Source organism: Tasmannia lanceolata, unplaced genomic scaffold (assembly GCF_043159265.1).
Source record: "Tasmannia lanceolata isolate RefF3 unplaced genomic scaffold, GAP_Taslan_0.1 ptg000054l, whole genome shotgun sequence".
Lineage (NCBI taxonomy): Eukaryota > Viridiplantae > Streptophyta > Magnoliopsida > Canellales > Winteraceae > Tasmannia > Tasmannia lanceolata.
Window position 1 is genome coordinate 3484484 of NW_027518731.1, and position 21300 is coordinate 3505783.

Below are 21300 nucleotides of genomic sequence, written 5' to 3' on the forward strand. Positions count from 1 at the left end.
TTAAGCAAAAATCCACATGATCCATCTACTGTGGCAGAAGACAACGGAGTGTTCGGATTGAGAGACAGGTTCATTTTTTTGTAATCCGAATGTTAACAATACCTGGTATGTAACTCTTTTTTACGAGACAATCTAACATTTACACAACCGTGAAACTGCCGAGACTAACGATCTTTTCGTACAGATAGCAATTGTTGATCAGGAAGGCCATTGGGTGAAAATTGCACTAAATCAGACTAACTGTTCTATCAATAGCTTGAAAAGGGATAGGTGAGAAGGGCAATGAGCCACATTTAGCACGTAGAAATCATTTGATAGGATCATCCAATCATGGCGAGGCCCATAATTTTGGATGGTACTGATTAGCCTGATCATGTGTGATCATGTGTCACACTTCAGAATAGTCTCGCCACTCAACGATAAAGACCAGTGTCGCAATGCATGAAGCAAAAGTGGAAAGTGAGAGGATTAGAAAAGAGAGAATGCGGGAAGGAAAAAGCTCTTAAGAAAGTAAAGAGAAAATAAATAGGAAGCTTCTCTTAATTAGGAGGAAATTTGTATGAAACGAATGGGTAGTGATCTTCCCTTAAATTTGAGAAGCAGAAATAACTTAGCCGATAACTATGTTTGAAACCTCCATTTAAAAAAAAAACTATGTTTGAAACCATAATAGGTACAGAGTCAACTTCCGCTGCATCAAATTCAAACGCCAGCCATGCAAAGCTCCCAGAATCGATTTTTCCTCTGATAGAAGCAGATAGAGAGAATCACGAATGCTACGGGTTGACAACCAGGAAGGAGTGCACAGACTCATACATTTTAGCAGCCACTGCATCCTCTCAACATCAATGGAGGGAGATAAAGATTTAAGGGAGAGGATGAAGACAAAGTGGGGTGTTGTGGTGATTGTTGCACATGCACTGCCAGAAGAACCACCATGATAGGGGCTCAGCTGAGGGTAAGGATAGGGGGAGCCTTGAGCACATGGACCTACTGGTGGGGTGTGAAGGTAAAAGAAGAGGGGAAAAAACGAAGGAACAGAGAAAAAGAAGGTGCTCAGCTGATGATATTAAGTTTGCTTGCCTTGTTGGGGGTAGAACAGACACTAGTCAAACAGAAGATCAAATCAACCCTTTACAAGCTATTTACATGAAAATAAGCATCACTAAACCACTACAGAAAGCAAAAGAACACCAAAATCTCTAATGAAACGACTCTTCACAACCTACTAAATGAAATTAAAGCTGAGCTAAAAGTGAAGGGAAGACAAACTTCATTGAGAATCCAATCCTGTAAAAGGTCTGATGATATGGTAAGTAACACACAGGATTTGTAATGTTAATTTGCTCAAGACCCAATTACATTCAGTTATGGTATGAAAGTAGATTGAGTAAACCACGAGAGAAAATAACTTTATTGTCCAATACAGCATTTATTAGCATATATGCATGGACTGATAGCCCACTTGCTGTAAAAGATCTAAGAATGTTGGTTAGCTTGCCCAAGGAAGCCTTTCTCTTTCATGCTGCCGACGGAATCTTGGATGGCCTCCTCAATTGGCCTGAAGACTATTCCGAGATCGATCAACCTCTTTGCTGCATTTTTACATTCCACGAGGCCAGGTTGGGTTTCTTCAGAAAACCTGATATCATCAATATTAGGATATCGAATTCAGATAAAATCAAGTATATTAAAAGATGGGGTGAAGTTCAATTTGGAATGCCCAAGATTGAAAAAGAAAACCAAAATAATGAATAAGTACGGGCAGTTATTAATACATGGTTATACTAACTTAACTTCGTAAAGGGAGAAAAGACTTTCCTCTTATATTCATGATAAGACAAATAGAGATTACTAGCCTTTCTAGAATATTGACAAAATAGAAGGAAATCGATTCACAGCTTACAATTGTAGGGTGGGAATGAAGAGATTATAGTGCAGCAATATCGTATAAATAATGGAGACTTTTAACTGTGGCTTTGCCAAGACGTTGGTGAAACAGAACTAAGGGTTTCTCCTTTGTTCCTTAGGATTTACGGTTACAAGTCTACAGTTTTACAAGGTTTTAAGGTAAACATCTGTCATCTCATGTGATCAAAATGTCAGGTAATTAACCTGATGCACGTGGTTTACGGGTGGCTGCGTGCATCCATAGGGATTAGTCCCGCCCTAAAATGGGGTGGGGATACCCTATGTCATAAAAAAAAATGTCAGTTAATTGATGTTCACTTTCATAATGGCAATGCGTAGAAGAATATATGTTGCCAGTCCATGAACAGGAGAAAAAACGAAGGGATTGGCCTATTTACAATTTTTGAAACCCACTGTGTAACGTATACATGTCACACACCCGGGTCACACTTCAAGACATCTATTAGGAAAAACCCCCTATCTTTTTTCTTGTGTTAGTAAACTACTTACATATTTTGAATGCATTTATTATCTATATATATTTTGCTATGCTTCTAAAAAATAACAATATATCTTTCACTAAACTGAATGTATAAACATGCCAGCTTGATGGGTTTTCAAGGATTTCCATGTTACACATGTTAATCTCTAAGACTAAAACATTTAAGTACACAGGAACTAATGAATGCCAAATTGCAAGCTTCTACACAGCCTTCAACATGACAAACATTGAGAAAATTGCATGCTAATTGACCATTAAAAGAAGAAAAAGAATGCAAATTGAAAGAAAACTCCACCCAAACTCATCTATCAAAATGAAGGATTAAAAAGAATCCCCAAGCCATCGTACTGGCAAACCAGGAAGAAGAAAAATCAGCAAACTATACAACGTAATCTCCATAACTCGAAAAACCAAACATAATAATATGGCGGAACTAAATGGGGCGAAGTTGAAGAAGGGAAAAGCTCATGGACAAATAATGACCTGGCATTTGATGAATGTGGACTTATTTGAACCATAAGAGAAGGGTATGTGCCCACATGATAGTACACCAAACAGAACATGGACCAATACATGGACAATAATGGCTAACCAAATCTCCCATATATGTTCCTAAAACTTGAGGTGGGTATAACAGACTCTTGATTGTTAAAAAGATGCACTGCGTACCCCACCCATAATTTATGGATGCATATATGCTACTTTGTGGGTTCTGAAGCATCTAACTGCATTACTTAAATTCCATTTTTGAAATTTACCAAATGAATCATGGACAAATGATAAACGAAAAAGAGAATCATGACAATATTATAGGTCTCTAACATAAATACACAGTATATATATAATTTTTCTAAAAGGCAGAGGCGTGAGGCCAGGTGCAAGCCTCACAAATTTCAGAGTTCTAAAATTAAAAGTTAAAAAAATAATAAGAAAAGTAGCGTACAAAAAGTAAGGAGATTGAGCCAGTAGCTCAATTGTTTAAACTTCGTTCTTAAACCTAGAGGTCGGAGGTTCAATCCCAGCTTACCTACAAAGAATAAATAATTCAAAAAGGAGGATTTTGGATAACAACTTTAAATTAATAGCTTCATTGATTGTCCTGATTGAACAACCATTTTCATTACGGAGTAGCAATGAAATGATGATAGAGATGTCTAAAACGGGACAAGTACATGTATCATATCATTTTTTGAAAGGTGGCTGCAATTTCATTCATAGAAAAGGAGAGGACCGAGTTGGTCAACTCCAAGGAACAAGATATAGATACAATGATAGAACCAAAAATAGAGAAAAATTACAATAAGTCAAGGAGGAAGATAATCAAAGCACTCTAAAACTGTCCTAAAAACGCCTCCCCTGGCTAGAGAATCTGCTTCAGCATTGGCTGATCGCCGAACATGGCCAAACACAATAGAAGAGTCCTGAATCAGGTCCTCAATCTCTTCGAAAAAAGGCAAAAATCTCCAGGGAGGAGCCGCCTCACCCGAAAGCCATCGAATTACATTTAAGGAATCCCCTTCCACTATAGATGTGTCATAAACCTGACTATCCAGAAATTTAATCCCGCTATGAACGGCTCTAACCTCTGCTTCATTCGAGTCCGCTACTCCAATAGGTCCTGGGTAAGCCCAAAGAACTTCCCCATTGTCATTTCTACATAGACCCCCAATTCCTGCTTCCCCAGGGTTACCAAGAGACGAGCCATCGAAGTTAAGCTTCATTAGCCCCTGTGAGGGAGGAACCCAAGATTGTATGATTTTCGCTTTGCTGACCCCTTCCTTACAGATGATTGCCCATCCTTCCCAAAGGTCAAAAGCTGAAACAAAGCGAAACAAAGGGAGACTCCGAGCCCAAGATATAATAGCTGCTATCAGCTTTACATAAATCCAATAGGGAGACCTAGCCTCTCCGTCAAAGACTCGCGCATTCTTTTCTTTCCACAAGAACCACCACGAAGCCATAAGGCACATCTTCCAGAGTATCCTGCATTTCTTTCTCCAAGGATTCCACTCCCAACTCCTAATGAAGTAGGCCATAGTTTTGGATGGAACCCAACAGACTCCAAAGCGAGTGAAAATGAGACCCCAAATGACTCGAGCTACCTTGCAATGAATGAAAAGGTGATCTATTGATTCGCCAGCAGATAAGCAAAGAGGACAATAATCTACCAACCACATTCCTCGCTTCCTCAAAAAGTCCATTGTCTGAATCCGACCGCTGCAAACTGACCACCCAAAGAAAGCAACTCTAGGCGGACAAAAGAACTTCCAGACCGAAGAAGATAAAGGCTCCGCTATACTAAAAATCAAGTGATGGTAAAAAGATTTAACTGAAAAGAATCCAGAAGGACTCCAACTCCACACTCGTTTATCTGCGCCCAATTTCTTGATGTAGCAAGGTTCTAATAAAGAAAGGAATCCTTGAAGATAATTTAATTCTCTATAAAAAAAGGCTCTTCTAAACTTAGGAGGCCAAACCACTTTCGCGTTCACTCTTTCAAAGCAGTCCTTGACCCATGCCCCTTTCTGAGACGACACCATAAATAACTCAGAAAAAAGCTCCTTGAGACATGGCCAAGCACCAAGGGTCCAGCCAAAACCGAATTCTGTCCCCCACATAGACCCTGAAACGAACGCCTTTCTCAAAAAGAACCTTCACCTTCAAAATGTCCCTCCAAACCGAGACACCTTTAAATTTATAGTTATCAGCAGAGCACCAGTGACCATTCGAGAACCCATACTTACTTCCAATAACTCTAACCCACAAAGAAGACCGTTCTTTGCCAAACCTCCAGAGCCACTTTCCCAATAGAGCCTTGTTGAAGCCTTTAACCCTCCTAATACCCAATCCTCCATTTTTTATGGGGAGACAAACCTCACTCCATTTTACCAATGAAATCCCTTTTGAAGAATCCGATCCTCCCCACAAAAATCTTCTCTGGATTTGCTCAATTCTCTGAGCAACACTCACGGGACATTTAAAAATAGAGAGAAAATATATCGGAATATTTGATAAAACTGCCTTTATGAGTACCAACCTACCACCTTTGGATACCAAGCACCGCTTCCAGGTGTCCAATCTCCGCTCAATTCTTTGAATAATGGGGATCCATAAAGTTTTGTTTGGTCTTCCCACTCCAATGGAAGGCCAAGATAAGAGGCTGGTAGAGAATCGAAGGCACAACCCAAAATTCCCGCAAAAGAAGAAGCGTCACACGCGGAAACGTTGATCGCATACAGCCTGGATTTCGCAAAATTAGATCTTTGACCCGATACCATCTCGTAACATCTTAATATTGCTTTAAGATTTAGAATCTGGGAGACAACCGGCGGGCAAAACAGGAGAGTATCATCCGCGAATTGAAGAATCGATACTTCCACCCTATTATTGCCAATTAGAAACCCTTCAAGGAGACCCAGCACGCTTCATTTTTTCATCAATCTGCAAAGGGATTCTGCTACAATCACAAAAAGAAAAGGAGACAAAGGGTCCCCCTTCCTCAAACCTCTAGTCGATTTGAAGAAACCTTTTGCAGATCCGTTGATCAGAACGGAGAACCAAGCAGACGCTAAACAATTTCGGATCCACCACATCTCCAACGGCCACTAAAGCCCATTCGACCCATTAGATAATCGAGAGCTCCCCAATCCACTCTGTCATATGCCTTCTCCATATCAAGCTTGCAAATAATTCCTCCTTCCCCAGTCCTTCGGTAATAATCGATAGCTTCATTATCTATCAGAGAGCAGTCAAGAATTTGTCTGTTGCTTATGAAAGCGCTTTGACAGTCGGAAATAATTGATGGTAAAACCGCTTTGAGGCGATCCGCCAAAACTTTGGCAAGGACTTTGTATAAGCTACCCACCAAACTAATCGGACGAAAATCCGAAACTTTTGACGCCCCTTCGATCTTTGGAATTAGGGAAATAAAAGTAGCACCTGTTCCTTTGTCAAGAACTGCTCCCTCAAAAAATTCATGGAAAAATTTTAGTAAGTCCGATTTAACAGCTTCCCAACAAAGTTGAAAAAAGGCCAAACAGAAACCATCTGGACCAGGAGCTTTATCTTTTGCTAAAGAGAACAATGCTTTCCTAATTTCCTCCTCAAAGAAAGGGGTTTCCAGCCTAGCCGATTCCTCCAAGCTTAAACTATCAAACGGAATCTCTTGAGGAATTGGACGAAGCCTCCCGTCGGCTGAGTACAACGACCTGTAAAAGTCAATAATTTCTGCAACAATCTTCTTCTTGTCCGACACACATGCCCCCTCCACCATTAAGGATTCAATTCTGTTTCTTCTCCTGCGGGCACTGGCCATGGCATGGAAGTAGGCTGTATTTTTATCGCCCTCAGACAACCACTTGCTCGGGATTTTTGACGCCAAGAAATTTCTTCGAGCAGCAGCAGCCCTTTATGCTCTTGGCTTAACCTTCCTCGATCCTCATAGTCTTCGTCCGACGCCAGACCACACTCTTCTAGGGCATTTAGCTCCAGCATTCTATCCTCAAGGATCCGCTTCCTGCCGTGGTCAAGCTCTTTCTTCTCCTTAGCCCACTCTTTCAATTTTGACTTAAGGAATCGTAATTTTTTGCCAATGATTACATCAGCTGGACCTTCAAAGACGCAATCAGACCACCAACTTGCTAGACGGCCCTCCATAAGGGAGTCTTCCAACCATGCTAGCTCAAATCTAAAAGGAGCCGGTCCCCACGACTCCATTTGAGGATTTTAAAGAATAGGGCAGTGATCAGAAACTGAATGAGCTAAGGCTTTTTGATGGACTTCCGGAAGTGTTGCCAACCATTCTCCTGAAAGTAAAAATCTGTCCAGCCTACTCTTGATCGAACCTCTGGCCCAAGTGAAAGATGCACTGCCCAACGGGAGATCCACCAGCTCATTGATCACGATGAAGTCAAAAAAATCTCTCATGCCAGAATTGACTCGCTGACACCCTAAACGATCCCCTATTTCTAGAATTTCATTGAAGTCTCCCCCAATGCACCAAGGGTAAGAGCAGAGATTTCTCATCTTTGCCAATTCTTCCCAAAAAAGGCTCTTCTCAGCTGATAATGTAGGACCGTAGACTCCAGAGAATAACCAAACAGAATTGTCATTCGACTTTCGGAAAGCTACTGACAGAGAATAAACTCCACGCCATACATCCTTAATGACCCATTTAACCGTGTCCCAAGCCACCAGAATGCCCCCCGAAGCTCCTTTAGAAGCTAAGAACGCAAAATCCCACTCATTTTTGAACCCCATGCTTCTCATGTCTATTCTACTAATATGCGCAAACTTTGTTTCCTGAAGGCACACAACTTCAGGTCTCCATATTTTAACGTATTCTTTAATTTGGATTCTTTTCTCCTGTAACCCCAAACCATTTATATTCCAGGATAAGATCTTCATTAACAACCTTAAACAAAAGAAATCTTCCCCGTCCTGGCACCGAAAGCTCTTCCTTTTTTCTTAGACTTAGGGCCTTTACTTTGCGACCCTGAGTCATAATTGATATTAGATTTTAATCTTACCAGCTCTCTTTCCTTCCTTTTCAAATTTGCTTCAGAAAGGGTATTTGAACTTATAACACCGCCAACTCCCTGAGTTCGGCTTCCTTGATACTAGATCTGTATTCCTCTTCAAGACCCGTAAAAATTAAGCCCAGGTGAGCACTAATTTGCAAAGTATGGTCCACCATCAAATCAACCACTTCCTGATGAGAACCAGACCCAAAATCGTTCTCCGATAAAACAGGAGAAAGCTCTGAGACAAAAGGCAGTAAAAGAGGCACCGCCTTGCTACACTATCTCAGAGACGAGAGATGAGAGAAATTTCCAAGCGATACCCTTACGAGAAGACGAAGAGGATGCTCCCTAGCACCACCAGAGAAACAATTCACCAGCCCTGCAAAACCACTAAGGTCAATCATCACCTTTTTGTAGCCCAAAAAGCAAAGAAGGAACGAACTGCCAACAGGAGAAATAGAATTTGGATTCCTAAGCATGCAACGGTTTTCCACCAGACTACTCCCCCTCAGACCTTCCTCCTCAAGCTCCTCCTCTATCTCGAAGTTCAGACTGGTTCGTGAACCACCCACTAGAATTAAGTCATGAAAGCACCTCTGAGCTATGGAACCCGACAAGGACGAAGAAGGAGAAGCATATGAAAAAGCCTCCCCACATACGGGAGGCAGGAAAAGATCGACTGGATAGTCATAGGTTTCATCCCAGGGACTATCGAGAATCAGAGGTTGGGATAGGTTCGAACCTTTTGCTAAGGTAAAAGGATAGAGAAAATTAGGCCCATTTGCGCACGCCGGTTGACACCAAACAGAAGGCCCATCAAAAATTAGAGGATAAACAGAGGCCCAAGACTCCTCTTGACTTTTAGGGCCCACAGGTAAAGAAACTAGAGGGCCTGTTGTTGAAAAAACTTCTAGTCCAGAAAAATCTAGAGAGCCCACTTCTGACACTTCGAACAGCGAGACTCGAGATGCATCTCGTTTAGACGGAGGAGATAATGCTGAAATAATATCATTGAAACTGTTGACCAGAAAAGAGGACTCTTCCCCTGATGAGACGTCCCTGACAGGACCACACAGACTCCGCCATCTGTAGCCTTCTGGGGAACCGGATTTTTGAAATTCAAAATTTCCGCCATCTGTTGCAATGCTATCCTGCGCCCCATGAAGCGCACAATAGTCTGTATTCAAGAAAACCACCTGATCCGCCTCCCCTTCTTCCCTAACATTAGTCTCTGGCACAACCACAGAGGGAGAAGCTTCTTTAATGGCATTGAATTCTTCCTTATCCACATTAATGGGATTTTCACCTACTTCATCTTCAAGAACCCCTTTAGTGACTGGACTAAAAGAGACCTGCCTCTCGTCCTTCCTGTCCAACCGATCAACCACAGAAGTTGCAGAGGTTTTTACTGTATGCTCTTATTCTTCATCTCTTTCTCTTGAAGCTAGAATCCATCTGAGAGCTCCATCAATAGAGCTTTGTATGGATAGCTCTCTACCAGGAATGCCTTATGACAAAATCAGCAACCGACCCTCTTCATAACCATTCCCCGCGTAGCAAGACGAGTCAACCTCCACCACCTTACCTATTTTTCCCCCTATTCGACGAAAATTGTCTACGCACCAGGCTTCAGGCGGAACTCCTTCTATCTTCCACCAGTATGGATTCCCAGCCTTAGGGAATTTTGAATCCCACAATTTAAGATCCTCAAGAGGAGAGTTATTTGCAAGGTATCAATCCTTAAGTAATTGAGGTCTGTTTGCGCCCGCGGGAATCAAGATTTGAATTTCTAGGTTTGCAATTTTATAAACCACTACCTCTACCCCAAGAGTACTGTTTCGAGAGAGCCAGGCATCCATCACCTCCAAATCACCATCCCATCCCTCCCTCATCTTCCCCCAAAAGCCTAGATCTGCATTGCTAATAGACTTCAAAGGAACCACTTCGAGACTAAAAGCTATACCTTCCGAAGTAGCAGGAAGTAATTTTTCCACTCTAGCTTTCCCTTCTTCAGGCTCTTTTGGAATAGAGACAGGCATCCTTCTCACCGCCCGGCTCGCCATCTCTTCTTATTGCACTCGGAAATTGAAATCCAAAGTAGACCAAAACTTGTTACATTTCCAGCATTTGACTCTCTTTCTGAAGTTTCTGAAAGCACATTTGCAACACCTCCAATCTCCCAGGTCCCTATCCTATCTTCTTTTGGATTCACTTTTGACTCTTCTCCCAAATTTGCTTTTTACTGGATACCATTCCGCCCCCTCATCTTTGTGGGACCGATTTCCCAACTCAGTATCAGATACAGGGCCAAGCAGTACCGTATTGGCTCCAGAAGCTATAGAGATCCCTTCTGCTGTAATACTCTTCCGATCGCCAAGAGGAGTCAAATTTGCCCCACTAGCCCATCTAGGACGAGCATCCACTGGTCCTTTTGCGACAACTGAGGCCCACAGAGGGGCACTAGTGGCTCCACTCATAAGAGACAAACCTCACCAAAGCCGCCTCCTTTCAGAAAAATGTGCCGGCCACTAGACAGGTTTAATCCTCCAGACTCCGATTCCGATACCCACGAAGACACTGAAAAGGAAAATGACACCGAACCGGAGAGAGGAGGAGCAATTCAGAATCTTCCAATAAGAAAAGTTAGTTTTGGGAAATCTCATTCGAGAGAATGAGAGAGTAGAGAGAAAAAGAACCGTTGAAACCCTGATGTATTCTTCCTCTTCTTCTTCTCCAGTAAGCTCCGTCGAGCTCCGGCAATATTCCGGCCAAGCCTCCTCCGACCGGCTAGCTACCCTCCACCCATTTCTTCAAATCCCAGCCCAAACTCCTCTTCGAACCCATCTCATTTTCTAACCCAGAATCCCCATAAACCACCTTCCATTTCTCTGCAAACGCATCTCAAAACCCACCTCATCTTCAAACCCTATTTTATTTCCTCTTCTCCATTAAAATCACCCAAACTTTTCCCATCTCCATTAAACCCAAACCCTCTTCATCACCAATAGCTATACTTTTCTCGGTTTATGTCATCTAAATCAATTTGTCCACCATTGATTCCGTCCGTTTTGCCGGAATTCGATCCTTGGAATTTCGCTTGTACTCTGTTTTGCAATGCTAGAAGGAGGGAGCTCACTGATTTTTAGTAAATAGAAAGCTGAATAATGGCATGTGGAAGCTGAGGATTTAGCTCATCATCGTTGATTCACTCGTCAATTCCGGGAGAAAAGAGCAACTGCATCTTTGGCCTGCTCAATTTCTGTAAGGAGAACCAATCCTAAAGAGGTATTGTAGACAAACCTCAATTTCTGTAAGGAGAACCAATTCTTTGGCCTACATGTATCATATCATGGACAAACAAAACTGATATTGTAGACCCGTGCAACAAAAAGATAAAAGATAAAAGCTAATGCTAGAAGAAAATAATGTGGTAGTGAATTCCAAATGTGAGTGCCAAGAAGAATCAAATGAAATGCCATGTACCTGTGTACAGGATACTCCGGACATAACTTAGCGACGGTCGATGCGAAATCTTTAAATTGGTAGATTCCATTAGTGCAGAGGTATCTTCCTGAAGCGCTGGGTGTCTCAAGCAGCAAAACATGAGCCTCAGCGACGTTTACAACGTGTACACAACCCAACCAGTGATACTCTTGTGTGTCCCTTGACCCTGCCCGAGAGAAAAAAAGGTTGACACTGTTGTGTGAATAAATGGAGAAAAAGAAAGAAAGAGAGGAGGTACCTTGAAGGAGTTGGAGTAGGACGGCAGAGCTGGCATTCAAGGAAGATTGGAGAAGAGGGCCGAGGCAGGTGGAGGGATGTATGGTCACTATATCCATACTATACTTGTTTGCGTAATCCCACGCCGCCTTCTCTGCCTCCGTCTTCGATACCGGATACCATTTCTGCAACATCAATTCAATTCAATTCTTAATCAACATACAACATCAATTCTTCTTCTTTCTTTCTTATATTATTATTACCTTGCGGGACTTGCAGTAATGGAGGTCAGTCCATGAGGTCTCATCGACAGGGGTATTGGTGGGCCAGTTAGGGTTTGGGACGAGTGCCGAGATGGAGGACGTTATCACCACCCGCTTCACACTCCCCGACTTTCGAGATGCTTCCAGAACGTTTAGGGTACCCTGCACGGCTGGGAGGACGAGGTCCGTTTGGGGGTCGCGTGGGTCCTCTAGGGTACATGGGGACGCGATGTGGATGACGCCTGAGCAGCCTTGGATGGCCTTGTGGAGGGCACCCTGGTCCAGGATATCTGCCTCGTGGAGGTGAAGGGATAAAGAAGGGAGGTGGGCTGTTCGGGTGCCCGGCTGGTATGTGGCGTGGACGGTGTAGCCCTTCTCCACTAGGACTCGAACCACCCACGACCCTATGAACCCATTGCCTCCAGTCACGCACACCACCCTCTTCTTCGTCGCCATCTCTCTCTCTCTCTCTCTCTCTCTAGTAGATTGGATTGGAGTTTGATATTTATTAACTTCTAGTAATAGAGAAGATTAGGATGAGTGAGCTTTTTAGGGAATGATTTTATTCCCGCAAAATTAGCATTGGATAGGGTTTTATAGTTTTGATGATGATTATCCTATCGTAGATAGAGAGAGAGAGAGAGAGCCTAACAAAAAAAAATTTGGGAATGTGTTTTGCATGTTTGGATGACGTGGCACTCTCCCTCTGCCCAAATCGAATCTGATGTGCTCTCCCCCTCGGCAAAATTTGTTGTGGGTTTCACCTCTATATCTCTGTCAATTCCACTTCTACATTCGACTCTATAGAAAAGTGTTTCTAAGCACGTGCTTAGGGAGGTCTCTAACCACAAGTGGCTTAAAAAGCCACATATACCTAATATCTCTCCCCTCCAATCTCTCCCTGAAATCTTTCCTAATGAATAGGGAGTAAAACTGCAACTACACATAAAAAGCTATCACTTCACTCTGTCTCATTCACCTCTCCTTACGGAGTGAGAAATTGAATTTCCTGTTGGTTTTTTCCCTGGACTCATCCGGCAAACACATGTAATTCTCTGATAAATTATTGTCAATGAATTCCTGGAAAACATGATGTGGAAACTTTGATTTTACCCACTTCTTCATAAAATGATTATAGTGTATACTACTCATGCTAGGGTTTAGTTTTTTGTTTTTCCTTCGTGTGCAGTTTATTTGTTACTGAATATTGTTTAATGTAGTTCTGACTCGGATGCAATGGTTGAAACCAATGGCAAGTTTTTAAGCTAATTTATCATCCTTCACAATTTTAGCGTATTGTTAAGATTTCAATTGGAACTGGAAAAATGAAACAGCAAAAGAGGAAGTCACTGCTTTTATATATTGTTATCCATGAAAGAATATTGATGCAGGATGGCCACCAAAGTGGCATTCTAAAAGGTGTACGATGGGGAATAAGGATCGGTCTTGTGGGATTAAGGTTTACGTATTGGTTTTGGGTAGTAAAACTGGTTAGGACTGGGTTAGGGCTATCAGGACTGGTTTACGACATTAATGGAGTGTTAAGACTGGTTTGGGATATTAAGGAACTGTTAGAACTGGTTTAGAGAGATCTAAGGGGAGAGGAGTCAGTTATGGGTATTTGGGTAGGAAAAATCCCAATTTTGGACTGGTTTGTTGGGAGGTGGAGGTCGGATGAAGGTTCTTGGATAGAAACTACTGCCGGCTGTAGTGAGGAGGTTGGTGGGTGGAAGAAGGATGGTCGTTGGGTTGAAGGGGCTGGTGGTTCAAGGGTAAAGGGGTAGGAAAAGGTAATGGACCGGTTGGTCTGTGGTTCAAGGTGGAGAGCGGTTCGGTTAGGGTGAGGAGAGGTGGTGGGTGAGGGTTAGGTGGTCATGAGGTTGGGAAAGGGGTTGAGTGGGGTCTGCAGCAACGAGAAAAAAACACACCCACATAGGGAGGGAGGAGGGAGGGCTATGGTTCAACCAAACTTGGGAGCAATTCTTCAATTTTTCTATTATTTCTCAAAAGTGACCAAAGGTCTTACATTTATAGACAAACAAAACTTGGGCTCCAGGTTTAGTGAAGTTAAATTTTGATGGATCTAGTCTTGGGAATCCTGGGCCATCCAGCATAAGAAATCTCCTTAGAGATGATCATGGAGCTACCTTATGGGCCTTCTCCGGTTCTATTGGGCTTGCAAACTCTAATGAGGCGGAAGTGCGGGCGGTGCTCCAAGGAATAAGAAAATTAGAGTCGTATGATCTCAACAAGGTCATGGAGGAAGGCGATTCCCTCAATGCTATTCGTTGGTTAAAACTTAAAAGGCTCCTCTCGGCCTCCTTTGAGGTTCGCTCAATGGATGGATGGGATCGCGGATTGTATTGATGGATCATCAATTACTTTTATCCATGTGAGAAGATCGGCTAATGTATAGGCCGATAGGCTTGCAAGAGATGGTGTAGATAGGTCCGCTTTGGAGTTCTTTGATTTTCTCCCTCCTTGAGGATTGTAGTCTTCCTCTTGTATCTTCCTATGGTTATTGTCTCTTTGTATTGATGACCTCAATTGCGGGATTCTTCCCACCATTACCATTTAAAAAAAAAAAAAAAAAAACAAAACTTGGGCTCCAAGACTTAATCCCCTCATTCTAATAAGACACAAATGCCAACTCTAAACAAATTAGAATTCCTAACTTAACTACAACATCACTACAAACTAGATCTCTTAATCAAACCCAAATAAATATGAGACGTTCTATTTTTAGTAAACCCAACATGCTATTCTTAGTAAGCATGATCTTACTATTTAGTAAGTTTGATAAGTACACCCCAAAAGTACTTTAATGCTCCTTGCTAATTGACATTGGCACCCCTTTTATAACATAAGACACTTAAAAATATGGATCTTTGGATGATCCCCATCATTCTCCCCCACTTGAAAAGATTTAATTCCCATCGAATATTGGATTGGCATGACAGGCAGGAGTTTTGCAACTGGAATCTTTGCACTTGTCCCATATGGTTGTCCTTACCAACAAACCGGGTACTTCCAATGCACAAGTAATTTCAGACGCTCATTTTGTGGGTTAGAAGTGATGTATTCCGAAGGTGTGCTTTCGAGATAATCCCTGTATCATGTCAGTTTAAGTAGAAAGAAATTTGGTTCATCCACTTCCCTAGGTCTGTATCTTCTGCTCGTGTGTCCTCGAGTAAGTAGTGAAAATTCGGTTTAAGTCTAAACGCTATGATCGATGACTTTGTTGGTGTGATCTGAAGTTCTCGCCGACTATGTCGAACAACTTTCTCTTTGAGACATGTTATACGATGGTTTTTGCTCTCTTGATCCTTATATAATGTTCACAAGCTTTTTATGACGAACCCAATTTTCAATGATGTTGATGGCTTAATCCGTAAGTAATTCGAACGAGCCATGTACTATAAGAATTATCGGTGGATCACTAGTGTGGCTTTCCTTCGCTGCTTCAGGTCAAGTGCTCGCCGTACTAGCAATCGTCGTGTGCAAGTTTGGATCATAGTGGCTGACGAAAGTAGTCTCTTATATGATCTCTTGGCAATACACATTTTCCAAGCCTTTTGTATTCTGAGACAAGGTTAGATCTGGATGACTGAAGATAATTTGCTATTGTATGCTTTCTTAGCCTGGTACATTCTCCAAGTTGCTTGAATCTTCTGACAAGTGGATTGCCTCACTGTACGCATCTCTTCTTGAGCCTTGGGCTTTACCTTAGCATGGCTGTTTAGAGTCTCATAAGACATAAAGTAAGAAGGATGCGCTCCCCCCCCCCCCCCCCTGTTTTTTTTACGCTGTAGGTGTTCGTTTGCCAGCAGGCAGCTATGTATACGTCTTGGTTGTGTATTAGCTTGCCCTCTATGATATACATCGTTGTCGTACATCCAAGGATGTCCCAAGAATATGCGAGTCACATTAATAGGCATGACATCACACTGAATTGAGTCGTTAAAAAGACCACAGGTAATAGAAACTACGGCCAGCTTATTTAGCGACATGGTGATGTTATCTACCCATGCAATCTTATATGGCCCGGGATGTGGCTGGGTCGTGAGTTGCATTCGATCAACGGTAGCTTGTGATATTATATTCATGCTCCTACCTCCATGGATGATATGCTTCTTTTTTTTTTTCGAATGGTTCCATGGATGATATGCTTGTAGTACTTTGTTTTTGAATGGTATATGCTTGTAGTACTCATCTCCACTTTTAACGAGGGTGTAGAAGATGATAGTACGTAGCCGATCTTCTTTTAACTCTTCTTATGGGGGAGCTTAGAATACATTGAATGCTGCATGCTAGTGACGTATCCACCTCCTCCAAAGGAGACTCTTCGTTAGGAAACTCACCTTCCTCTTGAGTAGAAATTCCCCGAGAGCTTCTTTTTCTTCTCCTGAAGTAGGTTCGTGCCCAGGGAAAGGAGAATTACTAAGTGTTCCTATTTATGTTTCCATGGTCTATAATCTCTCGGTCAGATTGTGAATCATCTCTGCCAACTCTAGGTTTGAGGGTGGTTCTTTGTGGTAAGTCCTACTACTTCTAGTAGCCATGGTAGAATCTAGGCTATGATTTTCTCATCAAAATCCCACCACGATGAATAGCCATTCTAACCTAGACTCTGATACCAAAGTGTTAGATACCTAACAAATACGCCAAAAGCCCAGAGCTGATGGAACACATTAGGCTAGGGCACTTTAAACCTATCCCATACCAGGGTTGGGCTCCACCTAGTTCCATACCTAGGCAGGCCCCCACTCAGGATCGTAACATTCCACCACACTTCCTCATCCGCTTCCTCGGCAACCCACTCGTAGCAGCAGGTCATTCCTTCCACGGCACCCCACTGTGGTAACTCCACTTTGACAACTTTCACTTTGGCTTTTTACGAGTTATTCCTTTCCAGGTAGTCTTCTCCAGAGGTCACCCCTTCCGTGACTTAACACGTGACGTAATGGCTGCTTTGATAACGAGATGGTGGAGACGGCTAGAGAAGTTATATTCAAAAATGTGTACGATGGGAAATAAGGATCAATAGTGTGGGATTAAGGTTTAGGTATTGGTTTTGGGAAGTAAAACTAATTTAGGACTGATTTACGACACTAATGGACTGTTAGGATTGGTTTGGGACATTAAGGGATCGTTAGTATTAGTTTAGAGACATCTAAGGGGAGAGATGGGTGTTGGGGTAGGGAAAATCCCAGTTTTGGACTGGTTTGTGGGGAGGTGAAGGATAGGCAAAGGTTCTTGGGAAGCAACTGCTGTTGGCTCCCGTGATGAGGTTAGCCGGTGGAAGAAAGATAGTCTTTGGGTTGAAAGGCTGGCAGTTCAACGGTACAGGGATAAGAAAGACAAGGGACTGGCGGGTTTGCGGTTTGAGGTGGAGAAGGGTGAGTTGGTCGTGAGGTTAGGAAAAGTGTTGAATGGGGTTTCCACCAAATAGAAAACACAAAAAGAGAGAGGAGGGCCTTCCTGCGTGCTACAGTTCGACCAAGCTTGGAAGCAATTCTTTAATCTTTATATTGTATCTCAAAAGTGGCCAAAGGCCTTATATTTATGGACAAACAAAACTTGGGATCCAGGATTTAATACCCTAATTCTAACAGGACCCAAATATCAACTCTAAACAAATTAGAATTCCTAAATTAACTAGAACATCTCTTCAAACTAGAACTCCCTTATCAAACCCACACACACACATATATATATATATATATATATATATATATATATATATATATATATATATATAGCTTATTATTTTTGGTAAACCCGAACTTACTATTTTTATTAAGCGTGAACGTACTTTACTAGTACATTTGAACGTGATAGATAAATGTTTTTTTTAATGAGAAAACAACTATGAATGGAATGCTTCTCTCTCTCTCTCTCTCTCAAACCAAAGAGGTGCTTTGTCACTTCCAAATGATCCAGGAGGTAAACTTTTTATTTCCTTTGTTTTACGCATTGTGTGTTTACCTTAAAAAGCCGATTTTTGCGATTGTTGGGTGTTATGCAGGTGAAAATATTCTATGCCAGGGTTTTAATTATCAAACATCTTGCCATGCATTTGGAAATGGGTGTCTTTGGGATCTCCATGCGAATATAATTTAAGTTTTTTGCGTTTTCTTGTATAACCATTGTTGGTCTGTTAGCCTTTTATGGATTTCAAATTCTTAGTATCATTTTTGTGATCTTGTTAGGAAATTTTCTTTCAGCTTCAGCATACTATTATTGACCTGATCCATGTTTTCTTATATCATCCTGCTTTTGTTGGATGCATATCTGTTTAGCGTTTCTCAATTTTTGGATTGCAAATTGAAAAATGCTGATGGTGGTAGTAGTCCTTTTTTTTAATAACATTTGGATTTATTGCATTCTTATGTGTCCCAAGGTTATAGGCAACTTTTATCTTTTTTTTCTTCATAGATTGCATGCTTTCCTATTTCAGTCTCCTTGTTGGTGGTGAAATGACTTGGAGGACCTCTGGTCAGAGTTTATCCAGGCTGTGCTTAGAGCTTTATCTACAAGAAGAATGATCTTAATACTTCAACGGCGAGATATTATAATCTGATAATCTACTTTGACACAAATATCAAACGTGTATTAGCTGGTACATTATAGGTGTTAACTAACCAACTTCTCCAAAAGCTTAAGCTGTTGGAGAAAGGCGTTATTTATCTTTTATACTTTAACACTCCCCTGCACGTGTGGCCCACTTGGCAAACACGTGGCACATGTGGTCCCACTTTGGGCCGACCATCGCATGTGGGCTATCTGGAGGTTTGAACTTGAGACCTTTGGCTTTGATACCATGTTAACTAACCAACTTCTCGGAGAAGTCGGTAAGTTAACAATAGGCATAGACTTGAACACAGTTTTATTCTATAAAAGCACTGTTTTTACACTGACATGGATTTTGGTGTATAAATTAGGCATTGAAAATATTTTTGGAAACACATCATGATATGATTGTAGAAGTACAAAAATCTAAAGATCACAAAATCTAACATCCTGCACGAGTCGCCCTGTGTTAGAAGGTTACTTTGTCCATTCATCATACTGTCGTACTTTTATGGTTCTTATTGTTTTTGCTTAGTTTTTCTGTAGTTACTGTGGGTGGATTCTTTTTATGGTTCTTTTAAAAGTAGTAAAAACTGCAACAAAACTCTACCTTATGTTTGTCTTTCTTGAAAGCATCATTTCTTTGTATTGGCGCATTTGTCATGAGCAATTACCTGAGGAATCTTGTGACACTACTAGCTTCTTACAAGAAGTTCCTCACTATAATTCCAATGACACAGGAAGTTAATGCATGCTTCATTTGTTTTGTTATCTTGATCCTCTTTAAAGCATTAGATGGAAAATAATGGGTTGCTCTGTCTCTATCTGTAGTCTCGAATACAGTTGGACCGGCTGAACATAATCTCCGATCTTGTCATGGAGTAGTTCTGATCTTAAAAGACCATCTATTGGTCTGATTGGATTATCTTCACTTGAAACTATGCCATCCTATGATAGAGTGTGGTTTCATTTTTTTTATCTCTCTTGTATAGTTAATGCATGCATGAATTGTAGATGCATGATTGTTTTGCAAGCTTTCTATTGAGTTCATAGGCTTACAGGTTTACTCTTCCCATTGGTTTTCTCATAATTTTAAATATTTTTTTCTTAAAAAAAACTTTTACCGGAGGTCATCACTAATTTTTTTTTGTAATTTTTTTTGTAATTTTTAATCGTGGTCATTAACGCCGGTAAAAGTGTTTTGCAGAATTTCTATTTTTATAATTAGCAGTAATTATGACCACCTGTGCCATATATATTAGCAGCAGTCATAACTGCCAGTAAAAGTGTCAAATCTGTAATTTCTAGAAGTCATTTTGCAGAGGTCTGACCGTTGGTAAATATGAATCTATACCAGCGGACATTGATATCCGTCGATAAAGGCTTTACCGGCATTGTATCTAGAGGCAGATACGTGACGCCGGTAATCCACCTGTATGTCTTTTACCAGCGGGTAATTTGACCTTTATCAGCGGTCGCGATTGCAGGTAAAACCCAACTTTCTTGTTGTCACCGCCAGTAAAACCCAACTTTCTTATACTGGTATCTCCCCTGTGTTCCTTATTGTGTAATTCATGACTTCGTAGTAAGGTACTGCATCGGAGTAAGAAGACATTGGAGGTTTAAGCATTGCCGTAGTAAAGGATTCATATTTTGGTCCTAAGTCCTTTCAACATTATAAAGACCGTATTTGCATGGAGAACATGCTTTCATATTGCATTTAATTTATCAAAGGTTGATTTGAATTGACGCAAGAAATAGGTAAGGATAACATACCCTTGGGATGTTGCAAATGCTAGAAGAGCTCAAAGTCTCGAGCATGTGTGTCTTGATTAGCAGATGTGTTATCAAGAGCTTTCCACACATCTATTGTGGTTGTCAATCATGTTGCGAACTCGAGAACTTCCTTAGAGAGTGTTCAGTGATCCACGCCTCGAGAAATTTATCTATTAGAATCCATGATGCCAAGTTTGGATTGAGAATTTTTTCTTTCCTGTCTTTTGATTGCACTTCAGATCTTGGCATTGGTGTGTTCTCATCAATGAAGCCGAGCATATCTCCGCTCTAAAAAAATGCTATAATTTGAGTCTTGCACAAGAAATAATTTGATTGTTTCAGTTTTAGTGAAACAAAGTATCTGGTGAGGGTTCGGTAACACCCCTCGGAAATTTCCTTCCAAAGCCTTAGTATATGAGTCTTACATGTATGCATGGCATAAGTTGATGCATGTGATGACATGAATGCATGCCATATGATGATCAGTATGTATGCATGCCATGGGTAATGCATATGATGATCAGTATGCACTTTATAATAACTAGCATGAAGGCATGAAATTCACCCATATGATGACATAGTAGGGCTTGGCTGGCCGAGCCAAACTCTGGCAAACCAAATCGCGCCTCCTGAAATTTGTTTCAGGGGTTCGCCCCACCGGACCTTTGCTGACCCACCTAACCCGGGAGTCCTGGAACTTAGTGCAAGCCCGTTCAGAGCATCTCCGGTGGCCTCCCTTGCTTTGACCGTGATGGTTACGCAGGCTAAATGAACTTTTGATGCAGCATGATTGGATTTAATGAGTTATACGTTTGGCATCAGAATTTTAGGTGATCGAAACCATTTGAGATGGACACTTGGATTTCCTACCGAGGTGAGTAATAAGGGTTACTTTAGTGGGCTGTTTCCAAGCCCCTTCGATATCTCCCTCTATTGAATTGCATTGATTAGTGGAATTTCGTATGTGTGCAAATTTGAATCGTGTTTGCCTTGTTATTTATCTCTAAGTCCTACCAGCCCCTGTAACTTGGTA

The 21300-nt window shown here is 41.5% G+C and overlaps 1 protein-coding gene across 1 annotated transcript; it reads right to left on the reverse strand.

Annotated features, from left to right (window-relative positions):
* Window positions 1–1250: 1250 nt before the first annotated feature.
* Window positions 1251–12605, reverse strand: LOC143864774 (NAD(P)-binding Rossmann-fold superfamily protein). Its single transcript, XM_077375592.1, has 4 exons — window positions 11919–12605; window positions 11678–11840; window positions 11419–11605; window positions 1251–1642 (listed from the first exon to the last, which is right to left on the reverse strand). Exons 1-4 carry the CDS (start codon window positions 12372–12374, stop codon window positions 1480–1482), a joined length of 969 nt encoding a protein of 322 aa, XP_077231707.1. The 5' UTR covers window positions 12375–12605; the 3' UTR covers window positions 1251–1479.
* Between the last annotated feature and the right edge of the window lie 8695 nt (window positions 12606–21300).